The 21,117-nt window shown below is 34.1% G+C and overlaps 1 protein-coding gene across 1 annotated transcript; it reads right to left on the bottom strand.

Annotated features, from left to right (window-relative positions):
* Nucleotides 1-13,474: 13,474 nt before the first annotated feature.
* LOC108482260 (UDP-glycosyltransferase 74B1) lies at nt 13,475-15,746 on the bottom strand. Its single transcript, XM_017785378.2, has 2 exons — nt 14,855-15,746; nt 13,475-14,453 (listed from the first exon to the last, which is right to left on the bottom strand). The coding sequence occupies exons 1-2, from the start codon at nt 15,494-15,496 to the stop codon at nt 13,716-13,718; spliced, it is 1,380 nt and encodes a 459-aa protein (XP_017640867.1). The 5' UTR covers nt 15,497-15,746; the 3' UTR covers nt 13,475-13,715.
* Between the last annotated feature and the right edge of the window lie 5,371 nt (nt 15,747-21,117).

Genomic DNA, 21,117 nt, shown 5'->3' with positions numbered 1-21,117 from the left:
CGAGGCTCGGGCTCCTGCTAGGACTTATGCCATACGTGCACGCGAGGATGCTGCCTCTCCAGATGTCATTACCGGTACTTTCACTCTTTTCAATACTAATGTGATTGCTTTGATTGACCCTGGTTCTACTCATTCTTATATATGTGAAACCTTAGCATCCAAAGACTTTGCCTATTGAGTCTCTTGAGTTTGTAATTCGCGTGTCAAACCCTTGGGTCATTACGTGCTTGTCAACAAAGTGTGCAAGAAAAGTCCCTAGTGTTCCGAGGTTCTTGTTTTCCAGCGGACTTGATGCTTTTGCCGTTCGATGAATTCGATGTTATTCTTGGTTTGGATTGGTTGACCATGCACGATGCGGTTGTAAATTGCAAAAGCAAGACTATCGATTTGAGGTTGTGAATAACGAGATAATTCGGGTTGAGTCTACGGACTTAAAGGGTTGCCACCGTAATATCGGCAATGTTGGCCCGAAATATGTAAGAAAAGGGTGCGGCGCGTACTTTGCGTATGTGCTCGATGACAAGGAATCGAAAAGAAACCCGAATCTGTGCGCGTGGTTTGTGAATACCGGATGTTTTCCTGAAGAATTGCGGTTTACCACATGTTCGGAAATAGAATTTGGCATCGAATTGGTACTGGTACCACTCCAATTTCGATAGCTCCGTATCGTATGGCGCTAACGAAATTAAAGGAGTTAAAGCTTCGGTTGCAAGAATTGGTGGATAGAGGTTTTGCTCGCTTGAGTTTTTCGCCTTGGGGTGCGCCGGTGTTGTTTGTGAAAAGAAGGATGGAAGCATGCGGTACATGCATCGACTATCGTCGACTTAATAAAGCGACGATAAAGAACAAATATCCGTTACCACGTATCGATGACTTGTTCGATCAATGAAGGAAGCCTCGGTGTTCTCGAAAATAGATTTGAGATCGGGCTATTATCAATTGCGAATCCGAGATTTGGGCGTGCCCAAGGCGCCTTGAGCGAGATATGGTCACTATGAGTTCCTAGTGATGCCGTTTGGGCTTACTAATGCCCTGCGGTATTTATGGATTTAATGAATCGGATCTTGAGACCATATTTGGATCGATTCGTAGTCGTGTTCATTGATGACATCTTGGTCTATTCAAGAAATGAGACCGAACATCTTGAACACACGAGGTTAGTCTTTGTAAATTTTACGGGATAAGCAATTATATGCTAAGTTCAGCAAGTGTGAGTTACGGTTAAGAAAGGTTAGCTTCTTGGGTCATGTGGTATCTGCATCGGTATTCGAGTCGACCAATAAAATTTCAGCCATACTTAATTGGAAGCCTCAGAAATATTACGAGGTTCGAGCTTTTTGGGGCTTGCTTAGGTTATTACCGACGATTTGTAAAGGTTTCTCAACGATAGCCACGCCGATGACGGCTACTCCAAAAGGATGTTAAGTTCGAATGGACGGAGAAATGTCGAAAAAGTTTCGATCAATGAAAACTTATTTGACGGGAGCCCCAATTCTAGTGCAACCCGAATCGGCAAAGAGTTTGTCATCTATAGTGACGCCTCCTCCTTGGGTTAGGTTGCGTATTGATGCAAGAAGGTCGAGTTGTGGCCTATCGTCGAGGCAATTAAAGCCACACAAGAAAAATTATCCGACCCATGATCTCGAATTAGTCGCCATCGTATTCGCCTTAAAGATTTGGCGACATTACTTATTTGGTGAGAAGTGCCATGTGTACTCGGATCACAAAAGTCTCAAATATTTGATGACCCAAAGAGACTTAAATCTCGACAAAGACGTTGGCTCGAGTACATTAAAGGATTATGAGCTGGTCATTGACTATCACCCGGAAAGGCGAATGTGGTTGCGGATGCCTTGAGTCGTAAATCATTATTCACTTTGACGATGAATGTGCACTTGTGCATTCGATCCGACGGTGTGTTAGTAGCTGAATTGAAAGCCAAACCACTATTGATGCATCAAATTCGAGAAGCTCGAGAAAGTCGACGACGAGTTGGCTGCAAAACGAGCTGAGTGTGTTCCAAACAAGGACTCGGAGTTTCAAATCAATGATGACGATTGCTTGAGGTTCAAAGGTCGTCTGTGTGTTCCAAAGAATTCGGAACTCATTTCGATAATTTTGAACGAAGCCCATTGTAGCCGAATGGCAATCCACTCGGGGAGTACGAAGATGTACAACGATTTGAAACGTCGGTTTTGGTGGCATGGTATGAAACGAGACATCTCCGACTTTGTTTGAGATGCTTAATATGTCAACAAGTGAAAGCGGAACATCAAGTGCCTTGAGATTACTTCACCAATCACGATACCCGAGTGGAAATGGGATCGAGTCACAATGGACTTTGTATCCGGACCCTTTGTCGTGAGTAAGAAGGATGCGGTTTGGGTCGTTGTAGATAGATTGACTAAGTCGGCTCACTTTGTCCCCAGTCGTCGGACTTTTCAATGGACAAACTAGCCGAATCAGACGCGTTTCTCAGTTGTGAGATTGCACGGGTGCCTATTTCCATCGTGTCGGATAGAGATCCGAGGTTTACCTCGCGATTTTGGAAAAAGTTGCAAGAAGCTTTGGGTACCAAGTTGCATTTCAGCACCGCCTTTCACCCCCAAACCGATGGTCAATCCGGCGGATAATTCGGATACTTGAGGATATGTTGAGATGTTACGTCCTCGAGTTTAGTGGTTCATGGGAGCGGTATTTGCCGATGATTGAATTCGCACAACAACAACTTTCAATCAAGTATTAAGATGGCACCCTACGAGGCTTTGTACGGTCGTAAATGCCGTACACCATTGTTTTGGACCGAGCTCGGTGAAAGAAAAATTTTCGGTGGATTTGATTAGAGATCTGAGCGAAAAGTGAAAGTAATCTCGAAAGTCGAAGATAGCCTCCGATCGTCGAGTAAGTCGTCAGCGGATCTGAAGCGTAAGGACATCGAGTATCGGTGGGAGATAAAGTGTTTCTCAAGGTATCGCCTTGGAAAAAGATACTCGATTTGGCCGTAAGGGCAAGTTGAGCCCGAGGTTCATTGGGCCATATGAGATATCCGAGCGAGTCGGTCCGGTGGCATATCGTTTGATTTTGCCCCCGAACTCGAAAAGGTTCACGATGTCTTTCATGTTTCGATGCTTGACGCTATAGATCTGATCCATCGCACGTGATTAGTCCATCGAAGTTGAAATTCAAGCCAATATGAGTTATGAGGAAGAATCGATTCGTATCCTATCACGGAAGTGAAAGAGTTGCGAAACAAGCGGGTTCCGCTAGTGAAGGTGTTATGGCTCAAGCACGGATAGAAGAAGCTACTTGGGAAACCGAGAACTCTATGAAAGAGCGATACCCAACCCTATTTATCGGTAAGATTTTCGGGACGAAAATTTCTTAAGTGGGGAGAGTTGTGACACCCAAAATTGACCCTAGTCGGAATGTGGTTTCGGGACCACAAAAGCGAGGCATAAAAATAATTTAAAATTTATTTTGATGCCTATAATATGTGTATGCTCATGTATGACATTTTTGATGATTGATTTAGTGTTATAAAGGTGAATTCCACTAGAAAGGACTTAGTAGTGAACTTTGAAACTATGATAGGGAAATGTGTGATGACTAATTAAAGCATGCATGCAAAATAATGGACTTGCATGTCAAATTCCCCCTTTTATAGGTGATGGCCGGCCATGACATGGGTTATGGGCAAAGAAAACATGTTGAAACATGTTTTGTTAATGGAGCATGAAAGAAATGATTAATAATTAGATGTGGGAAGAGAAACAAAAAAAAATGTGTGTGAGTGTAGCATTCCCCCCATTGTCGTGCAACTAAGAAGGAAAACAAAAAATTTTATTCATCCTTGTTCTCTCCTTTTGGCCGAAAATACTAAGGGAAGAAGAGATTTTTGCTTCATTTTATTTGTTTAGAAGAGATCTAGAAGGAGATTTGGCTAAACTTGCACCAAGATTAAGGTATGTATGAGGTTGTGTCATGAGATTCATGCATGTTTTAGTTGCCAACTTGATGTTCATGTTAGCCATGGTTCAAATCCTTGTTATGCCATGGAAGTGGTATTTGGTCAAAGTTGATATTGTGATAAAGCCATTGCATGCTAAGTGTGAAGCTTGATGATGATGCATGCAATGATGGATTGTCTACTCTTGAAATTTCTTTGTAGCCATCTTGAGTAAGACATTGAGTTTTCTTTTGTTTAACCATGATTGAAGTTGAAAGGGGCATGATTGTGATGTATTCGGCCATAATGCATTCATGAGCATGGTTCATGCTTCTTGCATGTTAGTTAAAATTTGTGTTTTGGATGGCTAGGGACACCTTGAAATTGACCATGCACATATATGTATATATATGTTTGCACATGATGTTTTGGTTATGAAGTAAGTGATGAATATGTTTGTTTAAAGAAGAAAATGTTGAAGAATGCTTGTGAAATTGCAAGTACATTCGCCTAGTACACATATGATGTGGAAATCTTGGAATTTATTGTTGAATTGGTGCAAGTATGACTAAGTATATTCGGCCTTAGGTAGCCTATTGATGGCCTTAGCTTTTCCTTGATGCTTGAATGAATTGTATTGAATTGCTTGATGTAGTATAAAATGTGCATGACCATTGTGTATTCAAGCTAAAGGGTGGCCATATGACCATTTAAACTCCTTGTCATATTCGGCCATAAGCTAGCATAATGAGGTTTTAATAAATTGAATTTGTTTGAATTAGCTCAAGAGCTTAGAGGGCCACAATTGGACAAGGGGAAGGAAAAAGTGATCGAATAGCCGTAAAAGCCGTTCGACAACATCCGAGGTAAGTCCTCAAGAAGTGACCCTACTTGAATTATGTGAAATGAAATATGGATGTGTAATGATTATTGATTTATGTGTGTATGAGTATTTGAATGATACCCGCTAAGTCCCAAGGCGATTATGCTAGTGATTGCATTTGTGTTTGAGCCTTAATAACGAAAATGAAACATGAATGTCTAATGATTATTGATGTATGTGTGCATGAGCAATTGAATATCCGGGCTAAGTCCCGACGACATTTATGCTGGAAATTATATCCGGTTAAGACCAAGGCAATTGTGCTAGTGGCTACATCCGGCTAAGACCAAGGCATTCGTGCGAGTCGTTCTATCCGGGCTAAGACCAAGGCATTCGTGCACGTGGTTATATCCAGTTGTATTCAAAGAAGCTTGGGCTGGAGGTGAGTGTTGGCTGCTGTAATAAATTCCATTAGTACGCTCGAAAAGCCCAAAGAATAAGGTATGATTATATGTGCATTGGAAAAGTCGACATGCTTGAGCAACATTCGCTCAATCGACTAACGAATTTCAGCTATTGAATTGGTTGATACCTTGTGAAAGTATATAATGATGAAGTGTGAAGTAAGAATGATTATGTGAATGTGTATTAATGAAATGATGCATTTGGCTATGTGAATGTATTGCTTTAATTAAAGCTGATTTTATTCCTTGAGACTTACTAAGCATAAAAATGCTTACCCCGTTGCTTTGGCTCTCTGTTTTATAGATTTTGCTCGATAGCAATCGGATTCGGGATCATTAAAGTCGAAGTCATCTACACTATCAAAGCCTCCATTTTGGTATAAATTTTGGTTGAACTTTGAAATGGCATGTATAGGACTACCCTTGTTGGTTCAAATATGTTGTGATGTATATGTGTACGGCCATGCGAAAATGGCTCGTAAAAGTGAAGTCTGAACTTAGACTATTTGCGGTTTGTATATATATATATGGTGTCATGATGTGATTATGGATTGGAAATGGGAGTGTTGGTCACATGATCAGCCATTGGTATGGTTAAAATGATCATATGTGAACCTATGTATGGCAAGACTAGCTGGTTCATGGAGACTACAAAATAGGTAAGACCTACCTTAAAAACAGATGCTGCCAGCTGCAGTGACGTGAATGTGAAAAATCACCAAAATTTGTAGGAATGGTATTAAATAGTGAATAAGCTATGTAAATGAACCTTGATGAGTCTACTTTCATATGGAAGAAACGAAACGGTCGTAGGAGTCACATGTTAAGAGATATTAAAGCTATTGTGAGACAGGGCCAGAACGGTTTCTGGGTCCCCTGTCGCAACTTTAAAAATTACTATAAATTATCCAGAAAGAATTAGCAGTCATGCCTTATATGTACAGATTCCATTTTGAGTCTAGTTTCATTAGAAACAAACGGCACCAGTATTAAAGCCCTGTACAGAGATATATTCAAGTTGTAACGCGCGGAGGTCAGAGCAGTCGATCCCTATAACATGGGTGACTTGAACTAATAAACTGTACCAATTGGCCTGACCAAAAATTCTAGAAATAAATCCATGGATGGATATATGAGTCTAAATTCAGGAAAAAATTTACGAAACCAGTTTCCGAGTTTTGAAACTCGAGATATGATTTTTAAGGCGATGGTGACGCAGTTTTCCAGCCTGACTGGAAATGTCAATTGGTGGGCGAAATATGTGGATTTGGCTTGTTAACCCCTCGTGTCCGACACCGGCGATGGTCTCGGGTTCGGGGTGTTACAGCTCACACAAGCTGATGAGTATCCGCAACAAATGCGAGACCTCAGCCATCGATAGAACATTTAGGACCAGCACCCGAAACATGAAAACCCTAATGACATGTCATTTGTATCCTATATATTCCTAAGGTTCAAATGGGGCTCGATAATCGTCAAAACATCGTTGGATTTCCATCGTTTCTATACATGATAATTTGCATAATAACATATATATATTGGTTCATTTACATTAGAACAACACATTAAACATTCAATTTAATCAACATTTATGTTATTATAGTTCATACAAACTTACCTGACTAAATTACAGAAATGTCGAAGTACATGGGCTATTTGGTAATGTTCCATTCTCCTCGAGTTTCCACTCTATCTTGATATAAATTAATAATTTCATTCAATTTATTAATTTATATAGTAAAACAACTTATTTTATGCAATTTATTTTTTTTACATTTTTACAAAATTGCCCTTGATATTTTACTTTTATTCAATTTAGTCCTTGAGCTTAAACATGCAAATTAACTATTTTTATTGCAAACCCATGCAAACCGAATATTAATAGCATCCATTTCAGCCCATTTTTGCAACAATGTCACATCAAGTCCTTGAACTATTTCAATTTCAACAATTTAGTCCCTAATCGACAAATCCATCAAAAATCACTTAACAAAATACTTTTATACACTAACCAACACTTAAAATTCATTAATTAACATCAAAAGTCACAAAGAATCATCAATGGAAACATTCAAAATCTTTAACAGATTCAAAAACGAAGATATGGGCTAGTTACACCTAGTTGCAACGATCTCAAAAACATAAAAATTATTAGAAATAGGCCAAAAATCACATACCAAATTAGCTTCTGAATCATTTTTTTCTTCTTACAATTCAGTGAAGAAGACATGAAAATGATGATAATAACTTTTGTTTTTATTTAATTTGATTTAATTTATCAAATTACCATTTTAACCTTGGTTAATAATTAAATAAAACATCAAATTCATGCCCATATTTGTCCACTAACTCCTTAAATGGTTTAATTACCATTAAGTCCCTATACTATTACTCATTAAGCCATTTAATCACTCAAATCTAATAGTGATCAAATTTTACATCATTTACAATTTAGTTCTTTTTAATTAATTAACTATTGAAACATTAAAAATTCTTAACAAAACTTTAATAAAACCTTAATAACACTCCGTGAATATTTATAAAAAGATTTACTACTCGGTTTATAGAAATGAGGTCCCGATACGTCATTTTCTAAAATCACTTGACATTAGGGTCTTACTAGTTAAACTTAATTAATCATTTAATCACATAAATTACCAAATCAAAAACCTTTTTAAAACCATATTTGACTTGTAAGTATTAAATAATAATATTTATGAACTTACTTGTCGGACTTGTGGCCCCGAAATTACTGTTTTTGACACCACTGAAAAATAGGCTATTACTATAATATCCCGAATTAGGGCCTAATCGGAATAGTGGTTTCGGGACCACAAATCTGAGATAGAAATAATTATTTTATTATCATTTTAAGGTCTATGGTATGATTTCATGATTTTGTGAAAACTTCGTTTAGAAATTTTATCGATAGAGGTTCCAATTTGATATTTAGGACTAAATTGCAAAAGTTGTAAAATGTGTGTTCTAGTTCACAAAAGGTACTAAGTACTTGTGAGTAATGGGTTTTTAAATTGGAGGTCCTTGGATAGTAATTAGACCATTACTTTGGACAAAAATCCTAAAGGAAGATAAAACACCATAGTTTTTAATTAAGGGCATTTTGGTCATTTAGTTATTAAAATGAATTAAAAACAAAATTAAAAGCCAATTTTTGTCCATCTTCAACCCCTTGGCCGAACTTCACATGAGGAAGACATATCTAGGGTTTTTCAAGCTTCCAAGCTCGATTGTAAGTCCATTTTAGCCCCGTTTTTAATGTTCTTTACGTTTTTTGAGTCTCGGTAACTTGATTAAGCTTATTCTAGCAATAATTTAACCTAGGGTTTATATTTGGAAAAATACCCATAGTTGAAATGTGTTTATTTTTATGTTTTATGGTAGAATATGAAGCTTTAAATTGTGTTAAACAACTTTTGCTAAGCGATTTAATGTGAAAACGAGTAAAACGACATAATCGGTAAAAATATCTAATGTTCATAAGTACATGTTAGAGTGAGAATTTGATGTTTCCATAGAAGGGAAAAATGATCAGCATGTCATAAAACATAAGAAAATAGGATGAAGTTTAATTTTCGAGCTTTGGGGAAAAAGTGTAATATGTAAAAATATAGGGGTAAAAATGTAATTTTTCCAAAGTTTGAGTCAAGAACTGTTTTAATAAATGTGAGTATTAAATAAGCTAAATTTTTTATTTTAGATCAAGAGAAACAAGATTCGAGTCATGATCGAGGGAAAACTAAAGTTTATGAGGAATAGGCTCGATTTCTAACATTTTGTACTGAGGTAAGTTCATGTGTAAATGTAGTAACATAAATGTCATTTTAAGTAATTTAATGTTATTTGTATGATATGATGATTATTATCATGAAATATTATGCCTTGTGGATTATTATTTAGTAATATGCAAATTATGTGAGCTACTTGATAAATATGAAATGCTACCAAGTATCGGTTCTAACATTCCGTGGAAGACAGCAAAGATGTGTGATTGAGGAAAATCTCGTTTGAACCTTGGGAATAGATTAGGATTCAAGTGACATGTCACTAGGATATTTGAGTTCCGAGCTCGTTGAGTTGAGTCCGAGTTCGTGAGATGTAACTAGGCATCCGAACTCGTTGAGTTGAGTCCAAGTTCACTTATGGATGCGAACTCCCGAGCTTGTTGAGTTGAGTCCGAGTTCGCTTATGGGCAGGTTACATGATAGCTTGGCTACATAATTTCCGCAGGCTATTGAGTCTGTTTAGCTGCAGGTATGGCACTTATGTGCATGCAATCCGTGTATCCAAATTATATTTCGATGTGTTCAATGGGTGAATCTTAAGTAAATAAGGAGAATACTTAAGACAAAGGTGACATGTTGGTAAGTGTGGTGAATGATAAAATTTGGACAGGTATGCGTTTAAACCCTCGGCTTGAGAACTTGGTATGATGAAATCGTGGTAAGATAGTAAATGCAAATGTAACATGAATGTCTTAGTGATATTTATACAAATGATGTTTTATGTTGGATTGCATGATTATGTTACTTGCTATTTACATGTGAACTTATTAAACATTTATGTTTACTCCCTCCTTTCCATTCTTTGTAGTTTTGACAAGCTATCTTAGAAATTGGGAACGGTCGGAGGCTCGCTCACACTATCAGTGGACCATTTTGGTATAATGGCTTGTATATTTTGAGTATGGCATGTATAGCATTATAATCATTTTGTGTATATGATCTTATGATATGGCCATTGGGTGGTAAGGAAATTTTTGGTAATGATTATCCATTGGAATGGCTAATCAAGATTATATCTGGTGTTATGTGTACTTAATGTGCTATCTAATCCATGGAAATTCATAAAAAGGTGAAATTTGTTATAAAACAGAATCATACAACAACAATGATGTGAGTTTGAAAAATTATTAAAAATAGTAGAGATAGAATTAGATGATGAATAAAATATGAAATTGAAGCTTATTGAGTATGTTTTCATATGGAAGAAACAAAATAGGCAAATGAGTAGTATTTTATGAGAAATTTGAGTTTTGGTAGAACAGGATCAGAGCAATTTCTAAATCCCCTGTTCTGAATTTATAAATTCACTAAAAATTGTAAAAAAATAATTAGGAGTCAAATTTTATATTTATAGATTTCTTATTGAGTCTACTTTTAAAAGAAATAAACAGCATAGTCATCTAAATTCTGTATAGGGAGAAAAGTGATTCGTAGTGAACAAAGGTCTGAGCAATTGAACACTGAAATGGGGGAAATTTTTACTAATAAACTGTACTAATTGGCTTGACCAAAAATTTTGGAAAAAAAATTAGTAAATAGATATATGAGTCTAGTTTCAGGAAAAATTTACAGATTTTAATTTTGAGTTTCATAACTCGAGATATGATTTTTTTTAGCGACTGTAACGCAGATGGGCAGTTTATTACGAAAGGTGAAATAAATTGTTTGAAATTGTTTAAGTGATAATTTAAGTCTGTTAACACCTCGTACTCGATTCTGATGACGGTCTCGGGTAAGGGGGTGTTACAATTACGGTGATGCAGCATTTCGTATTTGGGCTTGGCGACCAAGCTGGGTGTAGGGTGTTACATCGCAACACCAAGATCCGGGTGTCACAATAGTGAAGCCTAACAAGGAAAAATTCCAAAGGGAAATTTTCACTCCATCAAGCCTTAAGTCAAAGTTTAAGTAACGACATAATTGTCATTGTTAGGTTAAATTAGAAAATACTATAAAGACTACTTTATAAGTCTTTTTGGAGAGTTAGAAAAGAAGGGTAAACAATTAGACTTTTACTTATCATATTTTTTTTAAATTAGATTTTCTCATTTCTTTTTACTTTCTTATTCTTTTACTTATCATCTATTCTAAATCTTTATGTATATTTTTCTGATCAGTGTTCGTACATTGTGGCGCGATTAAGTTGTTGATGTTGTCACTGAGAATCATAATGATGATATTGTGTAGTCAAGTTAATTGCTCTTAAGACAATATTAGTAGAATGACGAGAAAATTAAATAAAAACTCTACAATCTACAATCTAACTAAACTATAAAAGCCTAATATTCTAAAAAAAAAAACTAGTTTAAAGCCTAAAATGAAATCCTACGATTTGACTAGATGCAAAAAACTTAAAAAAAAACTCCTAAAATAATTCTAAAACACAAATTAACTTGAAAAGTAACCAAACAGCTAAAAATCTAACATACTAGCCACTCAAAATCCCAAGAACAGAAGTAAAAATCAAAACATTTACTAAAAGTCAATTTTTATTTGATGTAGTAATTATTATGATAATATATAATAAAAATACCGTACATAAAATTTGTATTTAAATATTATTTAATTATACCAAAATATATAAGGTGATACTAAAATATATTTTGGTATACAAATTTCTAAAATACAATATATAAAAATGAGATATACTGAAGTATATCTAATTTTGCATCCCAAAGTATATATAAAATTTCTAACAATATATCAATACGCACTATTTTTGTTTGTGTGTGTCCCCACGCTCAATTTTATCTTCAAATTATTTTTCTCCTGCTCTTGTGGCCTTAGTATACCAAAATTTTTATGATGATGCCAATAATTTTAATGTGATATTAATATTTCTAATACAATATCGAAATTTCTAAATGGGTATCAAAATTTTTCTGTGTATCTTGTTAAATATATTGATATCTAATAGGTATTCAATTAAAAATTTGTATTAATTAAAATTTTCATATCATGTTAGAAATATTTTTATTTGTTAAAATTTTGGTATTGCATTGATATAGCTTAAAAATTTTGGTATCACGTAGAGATATTGGTATTGTTTAAAAAATTGATAATACATTAAAAAATTTGTATGACATTAAAAATTTTGGTATAAATTAAAAGTATTGCTTTCGAAATTTTAACATCTATTAAAAATTTAAAAATATTGATATTGTGTTGGTATCGTATTAGAAAGTTTAATATTAATTTATAACCTGTTAATTTCATCCAAATTTTCTAAATGTTTTAAGCGTAAAGTGGAAAGCATACGCTTAATTTTAATTGAAAAAATTAAGAAAGGCAGAAATAGGAGTCACTAAGTAAAAAGAAGAAAAAAAGCAACTAAATATTATTGGAATCCAATAAGGTTTTCAGCTTGGCACATGCGATTGTCACATATTATGTTTTTCAAAGAAATTTGTCTAACAAAATGTATACTCGTTTATATGTTTAAATATTTCCCTTACTTTCTAAAAGATGTTTGACATGACAGGATGTTAATCAAGGGATCCACTAAGTTTGTTTTTTCTTGGATGGTTTTCCACGTGGAGTCTCTTAAACTTCAAATCGTGGTTCTAATTCACTACAGATAAGACCGGAGCCAAGAAAAGGGAGACTCATTAGTTACTAGAGAATTCCAACTTGTAGTGATAAGAAGTTACGGCTCAAATCTTGATTTACAAAGAGATTTTAAGTTTGAATTCTCTATATTTAAATAATTTCAAAAACAAACGCATACACAAAATTTACAGGTACTTCATACGATTGTGTTGAGAATTACTAGCAGAGGTTATAGAAGTTATCGGTACTATTAAAGAATGGGACAAAGCTTTGATATGGCATAGAGTGTTCGAAGACTTTTTAGAGATTAAGAGAGTTTATATAAAGAAGTTTGATTTAGATTTTCTAGGGAGTGCTAGACTAAGATATGAATTAATGGTACTTAACCTTGTAATTAAAAATTAGTTGTAAAGTCTTCAAAGACTTAAAAATTTTAAATAAATTTAGAAGTGATAGGTTGATAGTCTAATAAAAAAAAGTATATAAGAATTTTATAATTGTTTTTATAGATAATTTTTTTAATTAAAGGGGTTGATTTGACCAAATTAATTAGTTAGATATATCAAAATTAACTTGATAATACCGAATAGAATATATTCAATTCCATATATTAAAATGCAGTGTTGTTTGAATCATATCGGACTGATCGGTTAGATCGGTTGGATTAAAAATTGAATTGGAATTTTATCCAAAAAGTGACTTTGAACTAACTAAAATATCAATTAAACTGAAATTTTTGAATTTTTTTATTTTTAATATTTTTTTATTCTAACGGATAAGACCCACAGACTAGTTACATAACATGTTCAACCATTAATCTAATTTTTAAAAATCGAGACTAAAATGCAGTTTGTCGAACACTGTATAAAGACAAAAAGTAGAAGAAAAATTTAAAATTAATGCTTTCTTAAATAATTAATCAACAGCCTAACAATCTCTTTATTTAATTGCAAGACAGGGAAGTTTGGATTCAAACAGTAATAACCCAACTCCCAAATTCTTAAAAAAGAAAAAAAATCAACAGTCTCGCATATCAGCTAGAATGATGCTAGAAAATAAAAGGACTAACCCATAAATAATCAATGCACCCACAAATTTGAAGTCAATAATTCTTCAAAAGTGGAGCAACTTCAATTAATTTGTTCGACTATGGCCATCAGATGTTGGACGAACTTATTAATACACTCATCAGAGCTACCACCTTCACTGATTGCTTTCTTAGCTAATTCCTTCCATTTGTTAGCGTTACTCTTAATCTCTTTGCCTCTCTCCCCTTCCATTACTTCCTTCAAGCACTTAATCAGTTCCTCTCGCCTCACAACTCCCTCCTCATCCTCTTTGGCCCTCACTCCAATCCCCCAAATCTCCTCCACAAACTTGGCATCCGTCAATTGATCAGCCCATTTGGGCACACCCACCATTGGCACGCCAAGGCTTAGCCCTTCAAGGGTTGAGTTCCACCCACAATGTGTCACAAAGCAGCCTACGGCTGGATGTGCCAGCATTTCTAGTTGGTTGCACCATGTCACCACCATGCCCTTTTCTTTATTTGATTCTAGGAACCATTTGGGAAGTTTTTTCTGTTCCGTCTCTCTGACGATCCACAGGTAATGCAAATTGCTTTCCTCTAAGCCGCGAGCAATCTCTTCCGTTTCTTCCTTTGTTAATGAAACCATGCTTCCAAATGAAATATAGACAACGGATTGAGATGGCTTTGTTTCTAGCCATTCCATACACTCTTCGCTAAGTGGCTTCCATAAACTTGATCCGTAACCTCTGTCACCTTTGATCCTTTCATCTAGGTAAGCAGATGGTACCATAGGCCCAATCAACTTCGCTTGCCAGAGCTCTGACACGCCTATTGCTTCCTACAATAACATATAACTAAAAATATCAGTGCATATTTAAAAAACTGTGAAAAAATAATGAAAATGAAATCAATTAAGCTTTGACCAATCGTAACATGATTTTTGGACTGGCAGTATCATGATATGGTAATTCTACTTATGGTCAGCAAGGGCAACACCATGGGGACAGGGAGGGGACATAAAATGGGAAATTTGCCCTTTAACACCTCTATTGGTAAACTTACACTTTAGCTCCCAAAAATAATAAAATTGTAATTTAGTCCTTATAAAAATAGAAAAATTATAAACTAATACAACGACGTTTTCTCTCTCATAAAATCTATAATTTAACTTTAGCCCGTCAGAAAAAAAAATTTCTGGCTTGCCGGAGATCGCTAGTACTAATGTTGATCTAAACACACCTTTCCTTCCAAGTCTTCAAAGGAGTTATCCAAAACCCAATCAGCTTCATTCAAATTCGAATACTGACTCAATTTCATGGCCAAGTAAGCAGGGTAGCTATCTGGAAACCGAAGAAAAGTGGGCAGGTCACGGAAATTTAATGGAGGAAGTCCTGGTAACATTAAGGGTTTGCTTTCAGGGGTCAGCGGCAGAGCAAGCCGGCCATGATGGATGCGAGAAAATATGCTACACACAGCGGCAGAGTTGGTAAAGAAAGAAGCTCCATAAATCCCTTGCTGCTTTGCCACATCAAGAGCCCATGGCAGAAACGAGTCATACACCACACAGGTAACAGGGGTGCTAGAGTCTTTAAACTTTTGGATGAGTTGCGACAGCGATCGGGACCCTTCTTCCTTGAATGACTTAAGGTAAAAGTCTACATTTCCAGCTTGTGAAAAGCCACCTTCATCGAATCCATCAGATACAGGTTCGACCCCAATGTGAGCTGCACATATGGAATTGACTGTGTAATGGGTGGTGGCTAGTGTTGCCTTGACACCTTTAGAGGCTAAACGTTTAGCAAATTGGAGAAGAGGGTTGATGTGGCCTTGGCTTGGGTATGGCAGAAGTATCACGTGCCCTTTGAACTGCTTGTGTTCCATTTACTTTTTCTTCTCTTTTGTTAAAGCGTCTCTGTGTGCTTAATTGAAGGCTGATTGCTAGCTAGGGTGTCCTCTTATAGGCCAGAGGAAGAGAAATCTAAAATTGGTTTAAGGATTTTGTGTGAAGACAGGCACTTGACAGCAAAAGAAAAGAACGGCGAAAGCAATATTGGTACGCCTTTGATTCTGTGGTGTAAAATACGTGTTTGAGGTTCCTACACTCGCACGTGATTTCTATGTGTGAAAATATAATGATATTTTATAAGTGGAGTTCTCTAAGAATCTCTTTCGAAACGGAAAGTGCAGAAAATTTCTTTTCGACAAATTAAATTATCCATCACTAGTCAAAATAAATTTTTATTTAAATACAGATCCATTTACATTAGTTTAAAATTTAAATAGAAATAATATGTTTATATAAGGAATATATTTTTACATTATCTACATCAATGAATTATGAAATATAACAATTAAATTTTTAAAATATTAATCATATCAAAATTATAAAATTATATAAAACCATTAGTGTAATTGAATATCTCTCTATTTATAAAATAAATTATATCTATTCAATTAAATAAAAAAATCTTATCTATCAATTTTAAATCCGATTATTTTAAATAGCATTTTTAATTGTTTTATATAAAAAATTTATATAAATTAATGAAAAGAAAATATATTATTATAATAATATTTATTACTTATTAAATATTTATTATTTATTTTAACAATCAATTAATTTGAGATATCAACTTATGGTAATTATAACAGAATAGATGCAATAATTTTAAAAATATTTTTGCTCTACAAGATATATTTATATAAAAATAAAAAAAATGTGTATCATTAATATCTTTTAATATAATAATTATAGTTACTCAATTTTTCTAATCTCGCCTATTGAATTCGATTATATATAGTAGAATAGGGTCCATTTGATTGTTGTAAAATAGTAGACTAAAATTTAATATTTTCAGTAGTTTTATTTTTAAATATGTTTGACAACCTTAAATTAAAATTAATTGATAGATTTTTTATAAAAAGTGTGATAAATGATAAATAAATAAATGCTTACATATCACTTAATCGAAAATATGTTTAATTCTTTTTAATTTTTTAGATTATATTATCCTTTAAACATTTTTTGCTCACAAATTTCTTTTTAAAAAAAAAACAAGAAAAGTTAGAATCAATTAAATTATACTAAAGGGATTAGCTATGAACATATGTACCCTTCTTCTCTATTAAAGGTATTTTAGCCATTGAATCTACTCCTGCGTTTTCTTCTTTAAGGATGTATTCAAGTGTCCAATCTTCAATATTCATCAAAAGATGATGAATGCGCCTGATTATCATTGACTTCTAGGGTGTTGAATCCAAAATTTGGATAGCTTCAATTGTTAGAATTGTAAAATAAATCTAAAATAAAACTGTAAACTGTATACCAAGATCTGTCATGTCAAATCATCAAGAATAAATCAAGAATAAAACTAGATGCGGAAGCATACCTGAATCCATGAATTCCTTGATATTTACGGAGATTGGGGATTTGATCTTAAAAATTTGCACACAAGAAATTCAGAGAATATTTGTCTCTCTTTCCTAAGCATAGGATATTAAAAAATATATCTTGTTGTAATTTGGGGACCATAACCCTAACATATATAACTTTGGCACATTAGCCCTAATTCCTAATTAGCCCATCATTAATTAGAAATTGATTAGAACTTAATTATTATAGTATCTACATATATTTGACCCATACTTTATTTAATAATTAAAGCCCAATAAACCTTAACCAAATTAGATCACTTTTAATTTGGGCTAACATATAATGATAGTAAATAATAACATGTAATTACCATTATTATACATGTGATGCCCATATTTTCCAACAATCTCCCACTTGGACCACATATATATACTAATTACTCTATTAGTTTACATGTCATTATATAACATTCTGAGCTCAAAATTTTATTATCTTATCCAAAAGGTATATCGAACAATCTCGTCCATTAATTATGTTAACATAGAACCAAGGCGACTTTCGTTACATATATCGTAACTAAATCCATCCCTGATCACATATATTAACACAACCAAATGACATAGATCAAGTATGGATGTGTAGCATGAAAATTACATGCAATATGATTTAAACATGTATATTTCCAATTGGTCCTCCTTAGTGAGATCAAACCTGACCAAACTCAGAGTGTGAATAAACCAAATAAACTTTATTTTTGTAGAAAATAAACTTATATCTGTAAACTAAAATAACTACAAATTTTCTATAACATAAAAGCATTTAAAAGTACAAAATCCCACTAAAATCAAATATCCTTAAATGACATTACACCCTTATGAGTAGTGTACTCTTATAAAACCTTAGGTGCAGTCCCTTAGTAAACAGATCCGCAATCATGGAGTTTGTCCTAATATGTAACAACCCGATTTAGGGCCTAATCAGAATAGTGGTTTCAGGACCACAAATTCGAAGTTAGAGAAATTATTTTATTATTATTTATATGTTATAGCATGTTTTTAAGAGTGCATGAAAAATTTGGTGAAGAAATTTTAGCGTTTGCGAGCCTAATTGTGAAAAAGGACTAAATCGCATAAAGTGCAAAAGTCCTAAATTGATAGCTAAGAGTGTCAAATAGCTAGAGGACCTAAATTTGGGGTCTTTAAAATACAATTAGACCCTAATTTAGAGCTTGGCCAGCCATGGGAGACAGTTTGGTCAAAAAGTTCAAATTTGGTTAGGTTTGGTGGCTAATTCGACTAAAATAGAAATAAAATAAGAAAAAGATGATATCATGTGACAACCCGAATTAGGGCCTAATCGGAATAGTGGTTTCGTGACCACAAATCCGAGATAGAAATAATTGTTTTATAAATATTTTGGGGTTTATGATATGATTGCATGATTGTGTGAAAATTTCGTGATGAAATTCTATGCCTAAAGTGTTTAAATTGAAAGTAGGGACTAAATCGAATAAGTTGCAAAATTTGCATACTAGAAATTTTAGTATGAAATTGTTTTGAAATATTTATTAGGAGGTCTTAAATAGCAATTCTACCAATTTTAAGTTCATGGACAAATTTAGGACATGGAAGGAATTTTGGAAAGTTTAGTAGTAAGGGTATTTTAGTCATTTTGATATTAAATGAAATAAAATGGGAAAAATAACACAAAATAGTCATCTTCCCATTTAGTTGCTGCGAAACTTCACTCTCTCCATAGCTAGGGATTCTTCAACTTTCAAGCTCCATAGTAAGTGATTCTAAGCCCGCTTTTAATGTTCTTTACGTTTTGGAATCCGGAAGCTCGATTAAGCTTATGCTAGTAATAATTTAACCTAGGGTTCATATTTGGAAAAATACCCATAGGTGAAATTTGTGTATTTTGATGTTTCATGATAGAATATGAGGTTTTAAATTGTGTTAAATAATTTGTGCTACTCGGTTTTAAGTGAAAACGAGTAAAAGCAGCATAATCGGTAAAAATACCTAATGTTCATAACTATATGATAGAGTGGGAATTTGATGTTGTTGTAGAAGAGAAAATGTTCAGCATATCATAAAACATAAGAATAAGGGCTGAAATTAAATTCCGAGCCTAGGGGCAAAATTGTAATTTTGTAAAAGTTAGGGGCAAAATGTAATTTTTCTACAATGTGATTTTTGGATTGAAATAAATAGTATGAGTATTAAATGAGCTAAATGTGTTATTATAGATCAAGAAAGGCGCTGAACCCGACCTCGAGCAGGGAAAGAAAAAGTTTTGGACTAAATTGCAAAATTTCCATATTTTGCACCAAGGTAAGTTGTATGTAAATATTACAATAATTTCATGTACATTCTTATATTTCAGCCTATTATATAAATATACTAGCTGATGTTAAAATATAAATTGACTATGGGAAGAATGGAAATAAATACGAGAGAGAGATCCGGTTGAACATTCTGGAGAGATCGAATGAAATAGAGGGCGTAGCTAGGTCACATGTATGATGCTGAGTGCACATCATGTGTACAAGAAAGCTACGAGACACCTCAGTAGTAGCTAGGTCACATGCGTGATACGAGATGTATCCCATGTAGACAAGAGAGCTACGTGAAAGATAAATGTAGCTAGGTGCATGCGTGATTCCAAGTGAAGGACACCATGTAGACAAGAGAGCTACGAGACAAATCGGCTAGGTCGCATGAGTGGTACTAAGTGTTCCCCATGTGTACAAGAGAGCCGAACTAAATGAAGTATGATGGTGGGGCTGTGTGCTGAAACCGTTAAATATCGAGGATTGATCCGAATTGTTCAACGGGATGGTTTTGTGGTGACATTGTGGTTTGGACCTACACTTATAGTGAATGAAATGTGGTGAAAATGAATTGTGGCATATACATATATACGATAAAATGGGGTTAGCATAAAGAATGTGTGAAAGAGTGAAATTAGTATTAAAACTGTTTTTAGATGGCAGCAGTGACGTGATTTTGAAAAATCACCAAAAATAGGAGGAATATAATTAGAGGTTGAATGAGATGTGAAATTAAAGCTTAATGAGTCTACTTTCATATAAAAGAAGCAGGGCAAGCAAAGGAATTCTATATTTTGAGATATTTACAATTGTAACTGACTTGCTCAGGATGAATACGTGATCCCCTGTTTCCACTTTGAAAAATCATTAAAAATTGTACAAAGCAAACTAAGAAATATAGTTTACATGCATAAATTCCTTATTGAGACTAGTTTTAAATACAACAGACTTCAGGGTTGTTTGAGTTATGTACTGAGAGAAATTCAATTCGTAGTGGACAGAGGTCAGGCCAGTCGAGCTGTGTAACAGGGAAACTTTAACTAATAAACTGTACTAATCTGCTGAACCAAAAATTATAAAAAAATTTAGCAAGAAGCTTTATGAGTCTAGATTCAGGAAATTTTACGGATATGAATTTCGAGTTTTGTAACTCGAGTTATGATTTATTTAGTGAATATGACACAGCGAGACAGCTTAATCGAAGTGGAATAAGTAGTGAAGTTAAAGTAGACATACTTGAATTGTTGTGTAAACATGTTAGATTCTTAAATTAGTATTTACATACTACTTACTAAGCTATAAGCTTACTTCGTTTTCTCTCTTTTGTCTTATAGTGTTCTCCGACTTGCTCAGAGTCAAGGATCGTGAAGATCTACCCGCACTATCATACTTTGGGGTATTTGAACTAAATGTTTTGAATTATGGCATGTATAGTAGGCAAAAATTATTTTGTTATGTGTCATATTTGTCTAGGTTTAAAATATTAGTTCTGATTTCGACCAGATTACTTTGTACAAGCCATAAAAGTTGGCTAATATTGTTCAAGATATATGTTATACGATGCATTATCAAATGGGATGACATATTTCTATCTTGGTATATGTTATGTTCGGTAATACCTTGTATCTGTTCCTGACGATAGCAGGTAAGGGTGTTACATTTAGTGGTATCGAGCTATGGTTTAGTCGGTTCTCGGACTAATAAAGTGTGTGTAAAAGTCTAGCTATACATGCCATAAAAATATTGTGATAGTGTGGTGACTCTGATTATTCTAAAGCGTGTTTTATTTTAATA

This window comes from Gossypium arboreum, chromosome 1 (assembly GCF_025698485.1).
Source record: "Gossypium arboreum isolate Shixiya-1 chromosome 1, ASM2569848v2, whole genome shotgun sequence".
Classification (NCBI taxonomy): Eukaryota; Viridiplantae; Streptophyta; class Magnoliopsida; order Malvales; family Malvaceae; genus Gossypium; species Gossypium arboreum.
The sequence above is the reverse complement of the archived record's forward strand: the minus strand, read 5'-3'. Positions and strand labels throughout refer to the sequence as shown.

Bases quoted from the DNA above. Each gene is read 5' to 3' on its own strand.
- LOC108482260 (XM_017785378.2), bottom strand. From the start codon at position 15,496: ATGGAACACAAGCAGTTCAAAGGGCACGTGATACTTCTGCCATACCCA. The intron at 14,454-14,854 runs GTGTGTTTAGAT...ATGTTATTGTAG, and splicing joins TTGAAGACTTGGAAGGAAAG to GAAGCAATAGGCGTGTCAGA.